The 18,058-nt window shown below is 36.5% G+C and overlaps 1 protein-coding gene across 1 annotated transcript; it reads left to right on the plus strand.

The window, feature by feature from the left end:
- The first annotated feature begins 7,884 nt into the window (after window positions 1-7,884).
- On the plus strand, window positions 7,885-17,391 carry LOC122058883 (60S ribosomal protein L18a-like protein). Its single transcript, XM_042621580.1, has 4 exons — window positions 7,885-8,226; window positions 14,270-14,336; window positions 14,592-14,709; window positions 17,106-17,391. Exons 1-4 carry the CDS (start codon window positions 8,016-8,018, stop codon window positions 17,163-17,165), a joined length of 456 nt encoding a protein of 151 aa, XP_042477514.1. The 5' UTR covers window positions 7,885-8,015; the 3' UTR covers window positions 17,166-17,391.
- Window positions 17,392-18,058: the final 667 nt, after the last annotated feature.

Raw genomic sequence — 18,058 nt, forward strand, 5'->3', positions numbered from 1 at the left:
GCAGATTGAAATCCTTATTCATACAAGTTTTTGTGTAACTTTAAATTTCAATTGATGATTATACTCGGGCGAAACCTTGGTTGTACTACCTCTGCAAATTAATAGAGAATGGGTATAGTCCAAATGAGGTTAAAGATTGTCTTAACAATGATCAAATCAACAGATCAATAGTGAAAGCTTGAAGATCAAAGAAGCAAAAATCTCTTATTTAATAAGGAAAGTTTAACACATTCTGAAATCCATCAGCATCAGCATGCCATTGAACAAGGAAATCCTCTCCACAAAACTTAGATTCTCAGAATTCCCACTCTCAGTTCATAGTGTAAAGGTAGGCCCCTTTCCATTGCAGCAGATCCTCTGTGGCATTCACACAAGGTTGTCAATGCTGATGCAGCACCACTCACAGTAAGGAATAAGAGCTATCAGTGTTGAATAATAGGATTTGGACTTCTGGTTAGATGGTATCGTTCTTATGTATACCTGAGTTTGAGACTCTCTCCCAAGTCCTACAAACAATCTTGAATTTTGGTGCCATAGCTTAAAAGTTAAAGAAAATAGAATAGTTGAAAAGGATTTCCACAGCCAACCTGCAATAGAGGGGGTAAGGCTTATAGTTGAGTTTGACTCACATATTTCTTATTCTGGCCATGGAAGTCAACAATTTGATCTAAGCGTGGAACAAAGCTATCATAAGAACATAAAACCAATTTAAATAACGTGTTTTTAATGAAAAATAGTTTGCTTAGAAGTGATTTCTTTGAATAACTATTGCTTCAAACTCACTAAATCAACATTCTTATAAGAATCTGATTCTTACTGCTATAAATTCAATACAACCATCATATAATATCAGCAACTTCCAAGAGCAATCGGATACAGTAAACCGCATAATGAAGCAATCAGTTAATCAATAGGGCTTCAAAAAAAAGAATCAATATCTGAACTGGGTCCAGGTCGATTCCGTTCCAAATCGGTCAGATTCCTCCTGAACCTTGGAAATGCTGTATGGATAGCCCGCTCCAGAACAGCAAGATTAATTAGGCTTTGCAGATTTGCCTGATCTGATCCGGTTTTGAAATCAGTGTACCTCACACACTGCATATAATGATATGATCATTTGTTAGCTAGTGATGATCCAACAGACTAAAATATGTTAATGTGCACATATTAAAGGAATCATATAAGTTACCTTAAGATAGTTTTACATAGGTAATTGAGGTTTACATTATTAGAGGACCTGGTCAAATTGTATGGAGTTTCCATGACATGAGGCTCAAACTCGAGACCTCATAATGAGCACAGGCTTTTTGCGCACCATAGATCACCAACGGCGCTAGACAATTGTTGTTGTGTTTGAAGGATTCCAACTCTATTTTCTAGCTTTTGTCCTTCCTTCTATGAGGCTTTATCCTGTTTGAATTTCTGTTACAGCAGGACATTTAATTGAGATTTTGTTTGGAAGCTTTCTCAAGTATGGCCAAATGCATTCAGATAGCACTTGTAAACCTCAAAAATAGATTGGCATTGAAGAAAAGGCAACCATAATGATGATAAAACCATTGCACCAAAGTGATCAAACATTGCTTTTAGAACTAGTAACCACATTTGGCCAGGGAGAAATTTGTGGCCTTGTCATTAATAGCTGGAGATTTAAAAGCAAAGGTGAGGAATGAATCCACCAAGGCTTCCACTTTCATTCTTTCTTCATAAAAGGAAAAAAGCAAACCATTGGCATCCCAATGATGTGCTTCACTCAAAGTTAATTTCCACTTTAATTACTTGCTTGTTTCTCATAATTGCGACTATTACAACCGCTTATCCCCGAAAGCTCTATTTGTTAGGTAAGTACTACAATAATGTATATTAACATAACACCACTCCCTCTTCGGAATGAATTCTTCTGTGGCGCAATAGGGCGTTTGGTGCACGTCCAACGTCCAGAAATGCTCATGCATAGAACCCAAGGTGTTTCTGGGTGTTGGATGCACGTCACACGCCCTTTTGCACCACAAATGATCCAAGTCCCTCCCTCCTCTGCATGTCAGGCTTACACACAGCTCTACACGTACACTATCATGTGCCACCAAATTATGGCACAAAGTGTTGGGACATACATATAAAATCTCTTGCACATACCAGGTATCAAATACCCGATCATCTAATAGCTCATGCTTTTACGATGAGAGATTGTAACATAGTATCAGAGCTAGGAGGTCGGGTGTTCAATCAATAGCAAATGCTAGGGGTTGTGTGTATTGTTCCCATTGGTGCGGCGTTATGGTGCCATGTGTATGCAAGCATGCATGTGTGGGGTCATTATTGTGTGTGATATACATTGTTGTAATCCTTACCTACTAGCTCGAGATTTGGGATAAAATGGTTGTAACAATGACTTTATTTATCCTATTCCCAACCAAATCAGGTCCATCTCTACTTCTGCCATGCAACCATGAATTGGGTACTGAATTGAATGTTAAATTAGTGAACAAACTCAGCATGGCCCATGAGAAACTTGGGCTTGGAATTTGGGCTACGCAAGACTGGATTTTACACTGTGCCTTGGTTAAATAAAATTCATCAAGCGCACAATCCAGCCCGGTTGAAGGTCAGTGCTAATACTATTATTATCATTACTTTGATTTTTGTTGAGAAAACTACATGATTATTCACTTTTGAGTTTCTTTTTACAAAATTACCCACTCAATTCTCATGTTAACCTTACTAACCAAATTGAGTTTGGGTATTACAAAACTACCCAAAACATTACTCTTTCCTCACTTCCTACATTTTGTTGACATTTTTACCCCCGCTTCATCTTCCTCAACCTCTTCTTTGCCCTCTTCCGTTTATGGTTTACTCTACTTTTATGCAATTGCAATAATATCACCGCAGATGGTGATATACATGACAAACAATGACAAACATTGCAACCCTCACTAGTTATCTTCTCTAACTCGATGATAGTGAGATCTCTCTCTAACGGAATCACCATTTTACCCTAATTTTCTAGTCTTTATTCCCCCTCTCTTCCTCTATCTCTATGAACTGGAACCCTCATCGGCAATGATCCTTCTATCTGCCTCTGATGGCCCAATTGTAGGGTGCCTCTCTAACAACTAAAAAAAAAAAAAAAAACAACTAATGTTCAAAGTCATAACAAATTAGAGGACATTAGAATTGTGATTTAAATTTAAGTCATAAAAGAATTAGGTGTTTCATGGAGGCTCATATCAAATTCATAGTTTAAGGTCTGCTGATAGCGTAACAGAGGAATTTATGAGTAAAAAACAAAGTTCAGATTTCTAAAGGCAGTTTGGTATTTCGTTCTGGGAAGGTGTGGAACCATCTTGATAGGCAGATTCGGATGAGGCACGGAAAGAGCTACTAAAAATGCTATAATCGGTGACCTTCGTCTTCTTGCGTTGAGAAACCCTTGCAAGAACCCTAGAAAACCCTCTTTAAATAGAGAGAGAGAGAGAGAGAGAGAGAGAGAGAGAGAGAGAGAGCATTTTCAATCCCTTTCTATATTTTTTCGAAGAGCAGAGGAGATCGGAACAAGAGAGAGGGATGATGCCGTATAACTAGTCGTGACCTCGGCTATGGAGGCAACAGAAGAGTTGGGGAGAGAGAAGAGGATGAGAGAGGGGACAAGGGGTAAAAATGTAAAATACATCATATATGGTCAAGGATGTTACTGTTTTGGGTATTGTTATAATACCAATGTTTGTTTTGAGTAAATCTGTTGAAAGAAATATTGAATGGCTAATTTGGTAAACTGAAACCCAATTGTGGGTAATCTAGTAATTTTCCCATTTTTGTTTGAGGGAAACAATCCCTGGCAGGCTGTGTGGTGCCTCTGCCTTGACATATAGGGGGTGGGGAACGACGTGCGCCCCCATCAAATGCGAAAATCACGCCCCTGTTAATGCCCAATGTGCACTATCATTGGCTCCCACATTGTTGCAAGGGCCATGCAGCCTAGCACCAATCATCCACCATTTTTTATTTGCTATTGGCTCATCTAAAGAGGTAGAATGAAGGATATCCACTCTCAAGTCTCAACCATGTGCCAACAAGGCATGAAGCCTGGTCTGGGCATGGATCAGGTCCTACCCAGCCCAAACTGATCCCTGAGCCTCAAAACATAGTAGGATCCACGATAACCCCTTGATAGCTAGGCATGGGGCAGAACTTATTGTTTCATTAATTGCATATATTTCTAATGGGAAAAGGTTTTCTGAACCACTGGGTAAAGGTACATTAGCATCTCTATCTCTTTTCTCCTCACGTGAAAAGATCTCACTACTATGTAATGTATGATACCATGCATTTTACGACATCCCATTGATGTGCTCCTCTATTTCACTTGCTTAGAGAATCGTTTCTCGTGTATAATTTCAAATTTGTTTTTTTGACTAATATTGTTTATTCTACTCAAAAGAATAACTATTTAAATAATAAAGAACAAGCCTCACCAAAAGAAGATTAATAAAGAAACAATCACATCTCTCTTTTTTATATATTGTCTAACGTACTTATTCATATAATTGATGTCAATAGTGCTTCGGACAATTGCCAACCCTTTTTTCTTTTTTTCGGTAAAGACAATTGAGAACTCACATCTTCTATAATGACTTAGGAAAGGTGGAGTGTTCATGCAAAAAGCTGGAACTCTTTAAAGTCCAAAACAACCACATAAATCATCCATGAAAGGAAGGGCGTACTTTCTTTTCTTCCACTAAAATCAGGAAAGGAGTATGGGTATAGACTATAATTTAATTGTGGAAATAAGAATAATAACCATTAGCGTGTGTCTACGTTTAGGGACAGTGGGTACGAAAAGATTAAGCTGCCCCATGTTGAAGATTCTCTTGTACACCCTCCAATTGACCTACATGTTAGTGTGTATCTATGCTAGCGAGGTAGTGCTCTATTGCCCTATAATTGTTCACTAGATGAAACTGAAAGTTAATGCTACGTTGTTGTTGATCCTATGAATGGAGAAAGATAAGAGAAGAGCCTATATATTGAACAAAAAATCAGATTTTAATATATGAAACAAAAGCAAGGAGGAATGATTAGTTTTGGATGGCACTAGGGGAGGCATGGAGGCACACATGCACCCAACTAGGGTGTAGGTGATTCTTTTGCCACCCCTTGTGTCTGGGCATAGGAGTGCGCGACCATGTAGTGATCTTTTTCCTTATACGAAGATTGTTTTTTTAAAGGTTTTCATAATGTCCTCCTCTATATAGGTTAGGAGGTTTCTAATGAGAACCACCAAGTGCTGGGCCAAAGAGGGTGAATTGGAATGCTTAAACCTAATCACAAAGGTTGGATAGATTTCAAGATCATTTGACCACCATTTGATTTGATCAACATTTCCAAGCATATTTTAGTTAATTTCAATTTACTTTCTTAAACTTCCTATAAGGGTAAAAACATCATCTAGAGATCAAACAAAACCTTCCAAGCTATAGTTTAGGCCCATATACCATCGACGGACACCTTATCATGATTAATATACACTCCTTCAAGGTGATAAAATAAGGTGTTTACACCCACCCTTGTCATGTCTATCAAGAAAGTTCAATCTCTTGACAGAAAATATCATAAAAAAACAGGAGATTATTTTTTTATTTTTATTTTTTAATGAGAAGAAAAACATTGCACTTGAATCTACTTCATTTACCTACAAGTACATGAGATACTTGGGCTTTCTTCTGGCTACCATGATTTTGTATGCAACTATGCAAAGCACTTTGGAATATGGTTCTAAAATTTAAATTGGATTGGTCAGTTTCGGTTATGATCGATCGTCGTTCTTGATTGATCCGATCCTAATACATTGATACTAATACAGGTAAAACGTAAGACAAACTGATTTTTATTAAATAATATGGATAATTTATTAGATACAATTGGATCTAAATCAATATCAGATCAATATCAATCAAGACTAACCCAAGTTTTAGAACCTTGGTTAGGAAAGTAATCTAAAGAAGACTCTTATCTCTCTATGATATGCCAAGTCAAAATCCCAAAACTTTCTCTACCAGAAATAAATAAAATAAAAAAACCAAAACTTTTCTTATGACAAAATTCGGAATTCACATTTAAAACATCGAGAGCAGTAAGAGTCAAGTATTTAAAAAAAAAAAAAAAAAAAAAAAAAAAAAAAACCATTTTGTAGTCTCAGGCGATTCCCTCACGTCTCAAGTATAAAAAAGGTTTGAGATTGAATTATTAAAAGGATGGACATATGCTCTTGAGTGAATGTGAAAATTGTTTGTAGTTGTTATATAGAAACGACGAGCATTGGATACTTGGAAGCTTATCGGGGTGTGTGTTCAAATGTTCAACGCATTTCATCGTGAAACTTTCTTCCTCTCATGGATAAATAAAAAATGCTAGACCCAAAGTCTATTCACATCTAAAAAGAATAATTTTATATATTTAATTATCTCCTTATTTATCGGTTCTTGATGTTCATAAGTTCATGTTGATGTCTTCAAATCATGGTTATTAATATTAATATCAGGATTTGTACCATTGGTCTCAGCCAATATGAATATAACATATCAGTTGTATCAAACGATTTTGCGCATAATTTCAATAAATAAATAGATTTACCTCTACTAAAGTTTCTTGGCTCGGTCAATACTCAATATAGTCAATTCAATGCCAATATTTAATTTCATAGTTTAAATAGGACCGTGAGCGACCAATTTTCCTTCGAAATTAAGCAAACCCTTGGATCAAATAATGTCAAATATAACTTAAAATGAGGGATAAATAAATGTTTCAAGTTTCAACAACTTTGATCAATATTGAATTATATATTTTCTTGAGAAATAAATTTATTATGTTCTTTAATACTGAAGTTAAATAAAACTGGCAACGCAAGATGTATGAGGAAGTTTAAGTAGGAATTTACAAACACCGCAATTGGTGAAATTACTGCCTCGAATTTGACCCTCCTCCCCTCCCTTTACATAGGTTCTAAAACAAGGGAAGGGTCAAAGGGATTGGTCAAGGCTGAAACCATTTTGAAACGATCTCTATTAGACCATAATAGATATATCTATCCTTTTTTTAATATTTTTTATTATAATTTTACCCCTATAGCATACGTGTGGAACAGAATTGAAAAGGTAAACATCGGAGAACGATCAAGTAAAAAAAAGGAAAAATTACATGATTACCCACTTTTGGATTTTATTTTACAAAATTGCCCAGCAAAAGTTTCCGTTAACAAAAATATCCAAAATTAGGTTTGAGTTTACAAAACTATCCATCCAAAGTTTTGATTAACAAAAGTACCCAAAATCAGGTTTGGGTTTACAAAACTACCCAAAATAGTGACTCTTCATCTTTTACATATAATTATGTCTTTTTTTATAACTAAAACTTTGAGTGGATAGTTTTATAAATCAAAAATCAATTTTGAGTATTTTTGTTAATTTAAACTTTAAGTGGATAATTTTGTAAAGGCAAATCTAATTTTGAATATTTTAGTTACCTGAAGATTTTCGTGAATAATTTTTTAAAGGGAACAAAAGTGGGTAATCATGTAACTTTCTTTAAAAAAAAATCAGATTTGAAAACCTGCATAAAAACCGTTAGATTGGAATATACACACTGAGGGAATTGAGCATCCATGGTTGCAGACCTTTGGATGAAATCTTTGATAAAAGTTCAACATTTTGGAAAGCAATGATAGTAGCCGAGGATATCCTAAGTGGGTCCAAATAGTCTCTACGTATCCCACGTGTACGGTCAATATTGGAAGAACTTCTTGCCGCGTAAAGTCTACGTTCGCGATTGCTGCGTTACTATTTCGGATGATAAGCGTCAACTGTCATAATAACAATAATGATATAATAGCTGGTCTTCTGATCTGCAAATCATTTGTGAATCTTTGAGAGAGGAGGGGAAGACCACGATCAGATCGAACAAAGCGAGAGAAAACCCTAACCCTAGAATCGTGGGTTTCTTTCCTTTGTTCTCCGAAGATGACTGAAGAAGGGAAGAGCAGAGGATTCGTGGGTGGTGATCACCAGCAACAACAACAGCAATATGGAACATTTCAAGGTGTTCCCAGCTACCCGCAGCCTCAACCTCAGCCGGTGATGGGATTTCCTCAGCCAGTCCCTCCTCCTGGTGTGGGTTCTCCTTATCCTTCTGCTCCTCCTTACTATACTCACGGCTATCAAGCCGTTCCAGGTATAGTTCTCCCCTCTTTCAATTTTTAAATTACTTCCTTTTAATGGAGGATCATTTCTGAATACCTTTGATTTTCATTGATAGTTTGTTGATCTTGACGAGAACTTTATGATTAAGTAGATTTTGTTGGGCACTCAATGGCTAAATGAAAAACGGCTATATGATTTTCTTGGCAACGTTTCCCCCCTTTCTCTAGATTTCAGCTCTTGAATTGGTCATGACCGCTTATTTTGTAGCTGATAGAAGAAATTAATTTGAAGAACTGGGGCGAGTTAGTTTTCATTCTCCAGAAGTCCTAGGGTTCATGTTTTGATCCTTTTGTGTTTTTCTTTGTTTGTCTTTGTTCAGGGCCTAGTGTCTCTTGGTGTCATCTTGCCTTTTATTGTAATTTAGAGAGAGAGCTACGATGCCTCCTTTCCCCCTTGTAAGACTAGTTGGTTCAATTGGGTACTTTGGGTTATGTACGAGAACAATTTGGTATGATTTGGTGAGTTCAGAGTTGCTGGGTTCTACGGAAGTAAAATGATATTATGGGCATTAGAAAATTCGTGAAGAACTAGTTGATAACTAAAACTGCAAGCTAATCAGCCTTTCTCACATGCAATGATTCAGTTTGAATTTATAATTTTCATATACCTACTCTCATTTTGTGATCTTTAATCTTTTTGGGGTGGTGAGGCTATTCTTCAGTACCTTCTCAATTCCCTTACAACTTTGTTCTTCTATCATGCGGGGAAAATGTTGTTGATCTTCCTGCCTTCTCTCCAGAGAGCATTGTATAGTTACTCTACCTCTGTTTCTTTCATTTAAAGACCTCTATCTTGCAACTGCATTTGTGTATCTTGGAAATGCTTTCAATGAACAGGTTTTCCACTTGAAAGTGAGAATTATTTGTCAAAATCAATTTTGTCAGTGAAGTAAGGGGCATATCAATGACTTGGCTGGGGTTGTAACAGACTGGAAGATCACAAATGAAAGTGGAGAATGTGAAGATGATCAGCTGTCTAGAAAATGGGAACGAGTAATGGGTAAAATCAAGGGAAGAGGGTAGGGTTCCAAACACTTAGAAGCCAGATGGAGAAGGTAGATCATATAGGAATTCAAAATATTGGAATAAAGTTAATTGCAATTGGATTGGGTGATGTGATGGAGGAAGAATCTTCAAAGGTAAAATGAACGAAATGCAGATAATTTATTTAACTCAAGATTGTCGAGGGAGCACTGGGAACATCTGGGTAATACTGAAAGGATTATTAGGAGAGTGGACTGTATTATATGTTCTGTGTTTTTCATTTCTAATCTGTTTTCTACAATGTGGTCTATATGGCAGTTACTGCTTGATTATTTGTATAAAGAAAAGGAAAGATGTTTATATGTATCACACTTGTTTTTAACATATCATACATATGAAGATGGAGTCTTTCGTGAAGATCAAGATTAGATGAGCTTAAATGTTTGATGTAAATGTAATCTTGATGTAAGGATCTCTACAAGATCAGATAAACTCAAAAAGGAAAAGTACGACCTAAGTGAAAAACCAAGAAACTAAGAGGTTTGACTTAGAAAATATGAAGACCTTGCTATCCAACGTGATACATTTGAAGTTGTGGTTAACAGAGCATAATGACTATCCTAAGAAAAACTTTTTGGACACTGCTGACGGTCATCCGTGTGATTGACCAGACAAACAAAAACTGTAGTTTCTTAGTCCTCTACTATTGTGGTTGTCTGTGGTGGTGCATGATCATTTGTGAACAGACATTTAATGATCCAAACCATAGTTTTTAAGGTGGTAAGACGACAGAGGCGTTTGAGGGTCTTTCGGAGCGCCTTAGCGATAAGGCAGGCATAAAGCGTCGCCTTATTAATTAAAGCGTTTCTGTGTAATTTTTTTATAAAACCAATCTATTTGGCTCAAATCCTAGTTGAATCCTATTACGCATATGCTAAATAAATATTAAAGGTTCATACTTCATACCAATGTAAGATATTCATAAAAAAAAATAAAAATCAATAAAGTGAATAAACTAAGTTCATCTTCATCAATCATCAATCATCATAACATATTAACATATAATGAGAAATTGAGAAGACGGAATAAGAAAAAGAAAAAGAAAAAAAAAACACATGGAGACATTGACATGATAACATTAGAATCCACTCATCCAGTTGAATACAGAAGCTAACTCCATTCAAGTTCCTAGTTTTCAGTTTAAAAATTGGAAGACAGATTAGAGAAGAATGGAAGAAAAAATTAGAAAATACTCAACATACTGAACATAGAAAAATAAACAATAACATATTTGAAGATTGCATACAGATTACAGAATTACAGATAATAGATCAGAGTAAGTGTAAGTGTGTGTGTGTGTGTGTGTTAAAGGGAGTAGAGGTTGGCGGCTATCATTAATTATTTCTAGTCTAAATATAACCAATTAGCCACTTCTTGTCTTCTTGAAAAATGAAAACAATGCTTAAGAAAAATTGCAAAAAGCCTGTTAGCTAACTTCATTGCATCAGAAAAAATAAGCTAGAACTCTGAATACAATTATTATCACTAAAAGTCTAAAGCAAAATTAAAAATAAAGAAGGGAGAAAACATAGCGTCGTAACTCGTAAGACTCACCATAGGAAGAAAAAAAAAAAGAAAAAAAAAAACTGTTAAAGACTTGAGAGTTAAGTCTCACCGTATGGTGTATGATGAAGATGAAAGAAGAAGGAAGAAGAAGGGAGAAGAAAGAAAAAGAGGAAAAAACTGTTAAAGACTTGAGAGTTGTTACAGTCGTACGACTCATGTAACGGCTCTCAAGTCTCACCGTATGGTGTATGATGAAGATGAAAGAAGAAGGAAGAAGAAGGGAGAAGAAAGAAAAAGAGGAAAAAAAAAAAAAAAAGCGCACAAAGAAGATAAGAAAAATCAGAAAATAAAAAAATAAACAATAACATACCTGGAGAGAGTGGAAGAAACCTTCGCCGGAGGAGAATACTAGTTGTTGGAGAAGTTGCCGAAGAAGAATCGAAGGAGGAAGGACGAGGAAGTGAGGCCATCAGCTTTGGGGTTTTGCGATTTGGAGTGGAGACAAAGAGATGCAATTTCAGGTTTTGTCTTTTAAGTTGTAAAGTTTTTGATCCTTTGCATCACATGTGCATCAAAACTTATACACCTGCCATTGAGAAAATTTAATTTAGAATCTTCATCAAGCAATTTTAAAACTGTGTTTTAAAAAAAAAAACCCTATAAGGTGACCGCCTTTGTCATAAGTCGTCATAAAGTGTCGCTTAAGATGCCTTATGCTATAAGGCGTCTGCCATAGCCACTCCACGTAAGGCAGAGCACTGCCTTATCATCTCTAGACCGCATCAGCACCAAATCGTTGGTATGGCGTACCAACGCCTTAAAAACTATTATCCAAACTTAATAGTTTGAATCATTTAATGAGTGATTAAGTGGGTAACAACTAGAGAGTTCTCTAGATGTCTTAAGTGATGTTCAAGAGATCTTAATAACTAGTTTTCCTTGGAACTTAGAAATTCTTTTATTGATAATGGAGTTTAATTACTTCTTATTAATGTTCTCAAGCTTAAATTCAAAATCAATTGGAATGCGCTTGACTCTAACTGCTAGTTGGGTGCCTATAAAAGGCTTCAGTTACGAGCTACAAGGACTTAAGTTTACTACACAAAGTGGTGACTTCTCACAGGACAAGCTTTATGATAAATTCGTTTGAAGAAAGGGCAAGATGATGATCTTATGAAGTTGCAGTTGACTTAAAGAAAGCATTTTGTACTTGAAGAAAGAAGTCATCTGCTGCAAAAGGTGGTGGGCTTGGAGCAAGCTCACAGTTGTATGTGCAGTACACAAGGAAATTCTTGGCTGTTAGCCTGGGTACACAATCTGACGGTTTGTGAATGTCTGAGAAATCCTTGACCAAGTGTGGTCTGGGTGCTGATCCGATGGATTGTGATTGGTTGTTGCAAGGCTTGAATCTTTCCATTTGGAAAGGAATCACCATAGTGAAAAGGAAATCCTAAGTACGTGGGGCTTAGGTAGTTGATGTAGGATGGAGATACTAACCACTCTAAAATCGATTGTGTCTTTCAATGGCTCTCACTTCCCTTCTTGTGTAAGTTTCCTTAGTTGTTGTCGTCCATGTACTTGCTTTACTTCATTTCATTTGAATGCTCTAGCTTGCAATTAGTCCACTATGCATTTGAATGTTAACTTTGTTTGCAAGTGGTTGTTGTAAAGAACCATGCCAGAAAGGGCAAGATGATGATCTTATGAAGATGCAGTTGAACTTAAAGAATGCATTTTGTACTTGAAGAAAGAAGTCATCTGCTGCAAAAGGTGGTGGGCTTGGAGCAAGCTCACAGTTGTACGTGGAGTACACAAGGAAATCCTTGGCTGTTAGCCTGGGTACACAATCTGGGGTACACAATCTGGAGGTTTGTGAATGTCTGAGAAATCCTTGACCAAGTGTGGTCTGGGTGCTGATCCGATGGATTGTGATTGGTTGTTGCAAGGCTTGAATCTTTCCATTTGGAAAGGAATCACCATAGTGAAAAGGAAATCCTAAGTACGTGGGGCTTAGGTAGTTGATGTAGGATGGAGATACTAACCACTCTAAAATCGATTGTGTCTTTCAATGGCTCTCACTTCCCTTCTTGTGTAAGTTTCCTTAGTTGTTGTCGTCCATGTACTTGCTTTACTTCATTTCATTTGAATGCTCTAGCTTGCAATTAGTCCATTATGCATTTGAATGTTAACTTTGTTTGCAAGTGGTTGTTGTAAAGAACCATGCAAGATTGTTTGAATGACATTAAATCCTAAACTTGCACCTAGGAGAGTTGTAAATCTTTTGATCTTCCTTGGTACATGAGTTTGATCTATGAAGAATTTGATCACTCTATGTACTATTCATAGAGTTTGAGATTGATCATTAAAGTGTTGATCACTCAATGCTATGAGTTTGTTTTAATGGAAGAGAAAAACCTCACACCCAATTCACCACCTCCTCTTGGGGGTTGCCATTCAATCCAACACAGGCTAATGGTCTGATGTTATGGAAACTTAAAAAGGAAAAAAGATGGAAAGTAGGAGGAAGAAGGAAAAGACCTCTCCTAAAGAAACTAACTGCTCTAGAAAGACCTACTAATTACCAAAAAGTACAGCTAAGTAGAGAGAGAAATTTGACCCCTCCGACACCCCTCCCCCCAAAAAAAAATAAAAAATAAAAAAGAAAAAGAAAAAGAAAAAAAAAGGGGTAAAACCTCATATGCACTTAATTGCAGAAGCACCAGTGCACCTATTCTTAACTTTGATTGGCCATTATTTCTGAACTACTAGATGGACAGAAAAATTGTAACATATTTGTTCGCCCATATAAACTGTCGAGTGATAGACTCCAACAATAAAAGACAAGTTGTGTGGGCTCCACAGACCCCAAAAAAAGAAAAAAAAAAAAAAAAAAAAATCCACAAAAAGCTCATGGTACAATTGCAAAGGCTCTAACAGTGTTGTGGTGCCCATAAAGGTATAGTGACTACATGTGTTTGGAAAGTGTTGCAGTCTGTCCCATCTTTGGGGTCTGCTGGAGGAAGTTTTACTTGAATGAAATATGGATGGTGATTAGCAGTGGAGGAATTTATTGGGGGCTGTGGTGCATCTGTCTAGGTTGAAGATCCCATTATCTTGGGTGATTGTATGATTGTATCTTTTGTCAGCCAAGTGCTAGCAGAATAGCTTGCTAGAATGTTGATCCAGGATAAATTATGTATTTTAGCCTTTCTACTCTGGCCAAAGTTCCTTTTTGTCTTTTTTTTTTTTTTTTGGACAAGTGGCCTCCCTCTTTGAGATACCTATCCTTTTTGGTCTGCAGCTTTTGTCATTCATACATGCATGTGTGACAAGAAATCTCTACAATATCACCTTTTTAAATTATTATTTTGAGCTTCAGCTTTTATCTTGGATTGGTCTGGTAAATTTCTTTCATACTCATATACCAGTGTCCATTTTACCAGTCCATTTTTGTTGGTTTTTCAGGTTATGCAGTTGCTGAAGTAAGAGAGCGCCGCCTTCCTTGCTGTGGTATTGGTATCGGCTGGTTATTGTAAGTTCCCAAACTTGGTTCTATACGACTGTGTTTTCTTTTTACCCCATTTTTCCTTCTGGGCAAAATGATAATTGAAAAACAGTCCTTTTTCTGATGAGACATGAATAAATCATGCTCCAGACATCAAAAATTTTCTTCTATTACAAATATTTGGTTCTGATAATATCTGTTGGACCATTTCAAAAACAATATTTCTGTTGACTTTATTTATAAATGGGTTTGATTGATTTATGAAATATTTGTGTTTCCCAGTTTTATCAGCGGTTTCTTTCTTGCGTCCATCCCCTGGTATGTTGGAGCAATCGTACTGATTTGTGTCAGGTCAGTAGATTACAGAGAGAAGCCTGGTCTCATTGCTTGTACCATTGCTGTAAGTATTCTTTTTGTACAATTTCGTTCGATTATGGAGGAATATCTGGTTATCTTTTTGCCTTTGTATCTTATCCAAATTTTATACCGTGATATTTTACTATAACTTATATCTCAGATGTTCATATTTTGTTTCATCTAGTCTTTCCATGTATCAAGAGCTGAGTCTTTTGTTAAAGCTGCTTGACTTTATCTATGGTTATTGTTTTTGTTTTATCACTTTATTCTTGTATACAAGGTTTTTAAGTTGCGTTGTTTCATTTGTTCCATATATAAGTTTAATTTTGGGTTTGATTCCTTTATTTTTTATTTATTATTAATCATCATGATCATGATCATGAGCATGATCATTGTTGTTGTTGTGTTTTTTCTTTCATTTTTTTTCCTGGATAGGTAGGCCCCAAGGAGAATAGAACTGTTGACATGTAGGCCCCAAGGAGAGTAGAACACTTGACCTCTTCACTGTGAGGAGTTGGTCTTTGCCAACTGAGCTACCCCCTTGGGATTTCTTCTTTTTTTTTTGGTGATTAAGAATTTTAAAAAGGAGAATGAGAAAAAAAAATAAAAAAAAAAAAAAGGGCCTTCTAGATGGTTGGCTGGAACAGAGAGAAAAAAAAATGACAACCGGAGATTGCCAGAGGAAAGAAAGCCCCACAACATCCAGGGTCTTGAAGCACCTTTTTTGGGAAGATCACATAATTAGCTGAAAATACCTAATGCCAGAGTTGGATGACACAAATATGAATTGCTCAATCTACATTAGGTAGTGCTATCTACAGCCCATTTCTTCTCTTTCTTTCTTTTTCCCCCCCCTCTTTGACTCTAAGTTATTTCTTCTTTCATTTGATAGCTCAGGGTTGTTTCTTTTGTTGTTCTGTTTGGAACTGAGGAACTTAAACAAGGTTGAAGGTTGGGACTGAATCCATCTTGAATAAATGTTGGAGGAGAGCCTCTATGTGATATCAATCACTGCTCTCTATGCTAGAAATGAAAGAGAAACACATAACCTCGTTCTCTTTCTTATGATGGAAAAATCTACATACATTGGGAAGTATTTGTGTTTGTTTTCAGAGTAAAAAAGAAAAGCAAAAAACAAAAAAATCATATCTGTCATGATTTAGCCAAGGAGTGTCTAGAGTAGATCTAGAAGAAAAAGTATCCCATTCTTTCTTTCAGATGTTTGAAGTCTTGGTTATCGAATGCCTAGTTTTTCCAGACCTTAGATATCTAGTACAATCTTTGCTTTAGTGCATTTTATATCTTGGGATGGATCTTATTTCAAGATCAAATTGAGATTCCATGTCTTAGGGAAGGAAAAAAGGTTGTCCTGTTAACTGATCAAAGCCTTAAGGATGACAAAGTAAGAACAGAAGAAGAAAAACCATGACTGACCACGATCTACAAAGGAAGGCTTTCCCCAAAGAATATAAAAGGTCTAACCCCCAACTTCCTTATTCATCGGAACCATGCTTGGCTAAGTCACCAACTTTTCCTTAATTCACCAGTCTTGGCGTCCAAGTGAGAAATTCAGCTGTGTGCAAGAGTTGAATAAATCTAATGAGAAGAGAAATACTGCCATGGGTCATTATCAGGAAATCTCATCCAGTTAATGTTTTGTATGTATCATGGTCATGGATGATTGTTCCTACTCTAATGAGAGCTTAATTTTGTGATAGCATTTCAACTTAGCATCTTACTTTTTATTTCTTAGGGAGAAAACACGATAAGTGCATAATGGTTGGTTCTTCCAGTGAAGAAGAGGCAATTGAAGCTTGCAAAAGCACTAAAATCACAAAGGTAGCATTTGCACATGGCCTTTTAGTCGATCAATCAGTTCTCCTGTTGCACCCTTTGATTGAGCTGGAATTTCTCCTTTTGGAAGTTCTAAGGTTGTTATGTTTCCCTAAACTCCAGTAAGATGGCTGCAATTTGCAATTTCCGAATAGGATTTTTGATTTAGGGTTTTGGAAGTAGTCTATACATTGCTTAGAAAACCAGATTTTGATTAATGTTCAAACGTTTACCATTTGACTCAGTTCTTGATATAATTACTTTGCTGTAGCCCTAGGGTTTTGGTTTAGGGTATATGGTTAAATACCGATTCTATTTGGAGTCCAGATCATCTCATATCCTTGTTAAGTATGCAGAGAAACCTGATCAGATTGAACTAGTGCAACTTACTTCAGGTATTAGCCTTGAAGGCTTTGTTTCTATGCATGAGTAGACATATGGACTTGAGTTCTTGTTTGGATTAATTGCTCTTTGTAATCCTTTCTATTTTCTATTTCTAGTTGCACGATCTTCTCTCTTTATGCTCCAAATTTATTAATTCTAAGATAGTTGCTTCTAACTTCTAAGATTATGTTGGTAATCTGAAAACGGAATCAAACTTGGCAGGCTGTTCTCACCACAATTGCTATAATTCTTGGTGTAACGAAGAGTGATCATGATTGGTGATCCCCCCTCAAGGAAGGTTCTGCAGAAAATAGATGTATACATTCCCCTCTGAATTCTGAAATAATCAGGGTGTTATTATTATCTGATCTTTTGTGCAGGATTCAATTTGTATGAAAATAGTCTAAACTCTCAAAAGTGATCATGAGGTTCTCAGATGTCTGTATCTATCTATACAACAAATGCTTTTACGTACGAAACTGCAATATACATTTGGTCATTTTGTGGAGATAGAAGGCAAGAGAATGGTGCAGTTTTCTTATATGGTCAAGTTTAGTTTCATATATTGAAAAATTCAGTGATCAATCCTACTGGGCATCGAAGCCTTTGTATGCTTTGAGAACATATCAATGCAAAGTGACTGCAACTCGGACCAGACCTGGAAACGGTGTAGGCAAAGCCATTACCTGAGAATCAACAGGAAACCAATTTTGGTTTATCAATCAACCTGAAATTCATAAATAATGTGCTTTTCATTTCTAGAAACCAGAAGCCCAATGGGGGATATTGGCAGGCTCCTTGGTACCTCGAGATTTTGTAATTAGTACTGTGACATATAACTTAGCTTGCAACTATTTCTCCTCACTGGCTGGACCTTTGACAAGGTCAGGTTGGCTTAGATAGTTCAGGTAAACCGAAAATGAGCACCTGCAACAGAAAGCATCTAAATGCTTTCAACAGTATTAAATCTTCTAGCGTCTTCATGAGTGATTTGATGCAGGAGAGACTTCCTCTGTTTATGATGATTCCATTAAATTTAATGAACCCACAGAAGTTAGGTGCTTCTGGTTTTGAGAGGGGGCCGGTGACCATCATCCTTGGGGTTCAGCGCTGCTAAGGCATATCTGAAGGAATTATCAATAGGTGGGTGTTATTCGGGATGATTGTGTGTGGTT

Source organism: Macadamia integrifolia, chromosome 13 (genome assembly GCF_013358625.1).
Source record: "Macadamia integrifolia cultivar HAES 741 chromosome 13, SCU_Mint_v3, whole genome shotgun sequence".
Taxonomy (NCBI): domain Eukaryota; kingdom Viridiplantae; phylum Streptophyta; class Magnoliopsida; order Proteales; family Proteaceae; genus Macadamia; species Macadamia integrifolia.

Coding starts and splice junctions, on each gene's coding strand:
- LOC122058883 (XM_042621580.1), top strand. CDS start 8,016: ATGACTGAAGAAGGGAAGAGCAGAGGATTCGTGGGTGGTGATCACCAG. Junction 14,337..14,591: donor ATTGGTATCGGCTGGTTATT/GTAAGTTCCCAA, acceptor TGTGTTTCCCAG/TTTTATCAGCGGTTTCTTTC. Junction 14,710..17,105: donor TCATTGCTTGTACCATTGCT/GTAAGTATTCTT, acceptor CAAACTTGGCAG/GCTGTTCTCACCACAATTGC.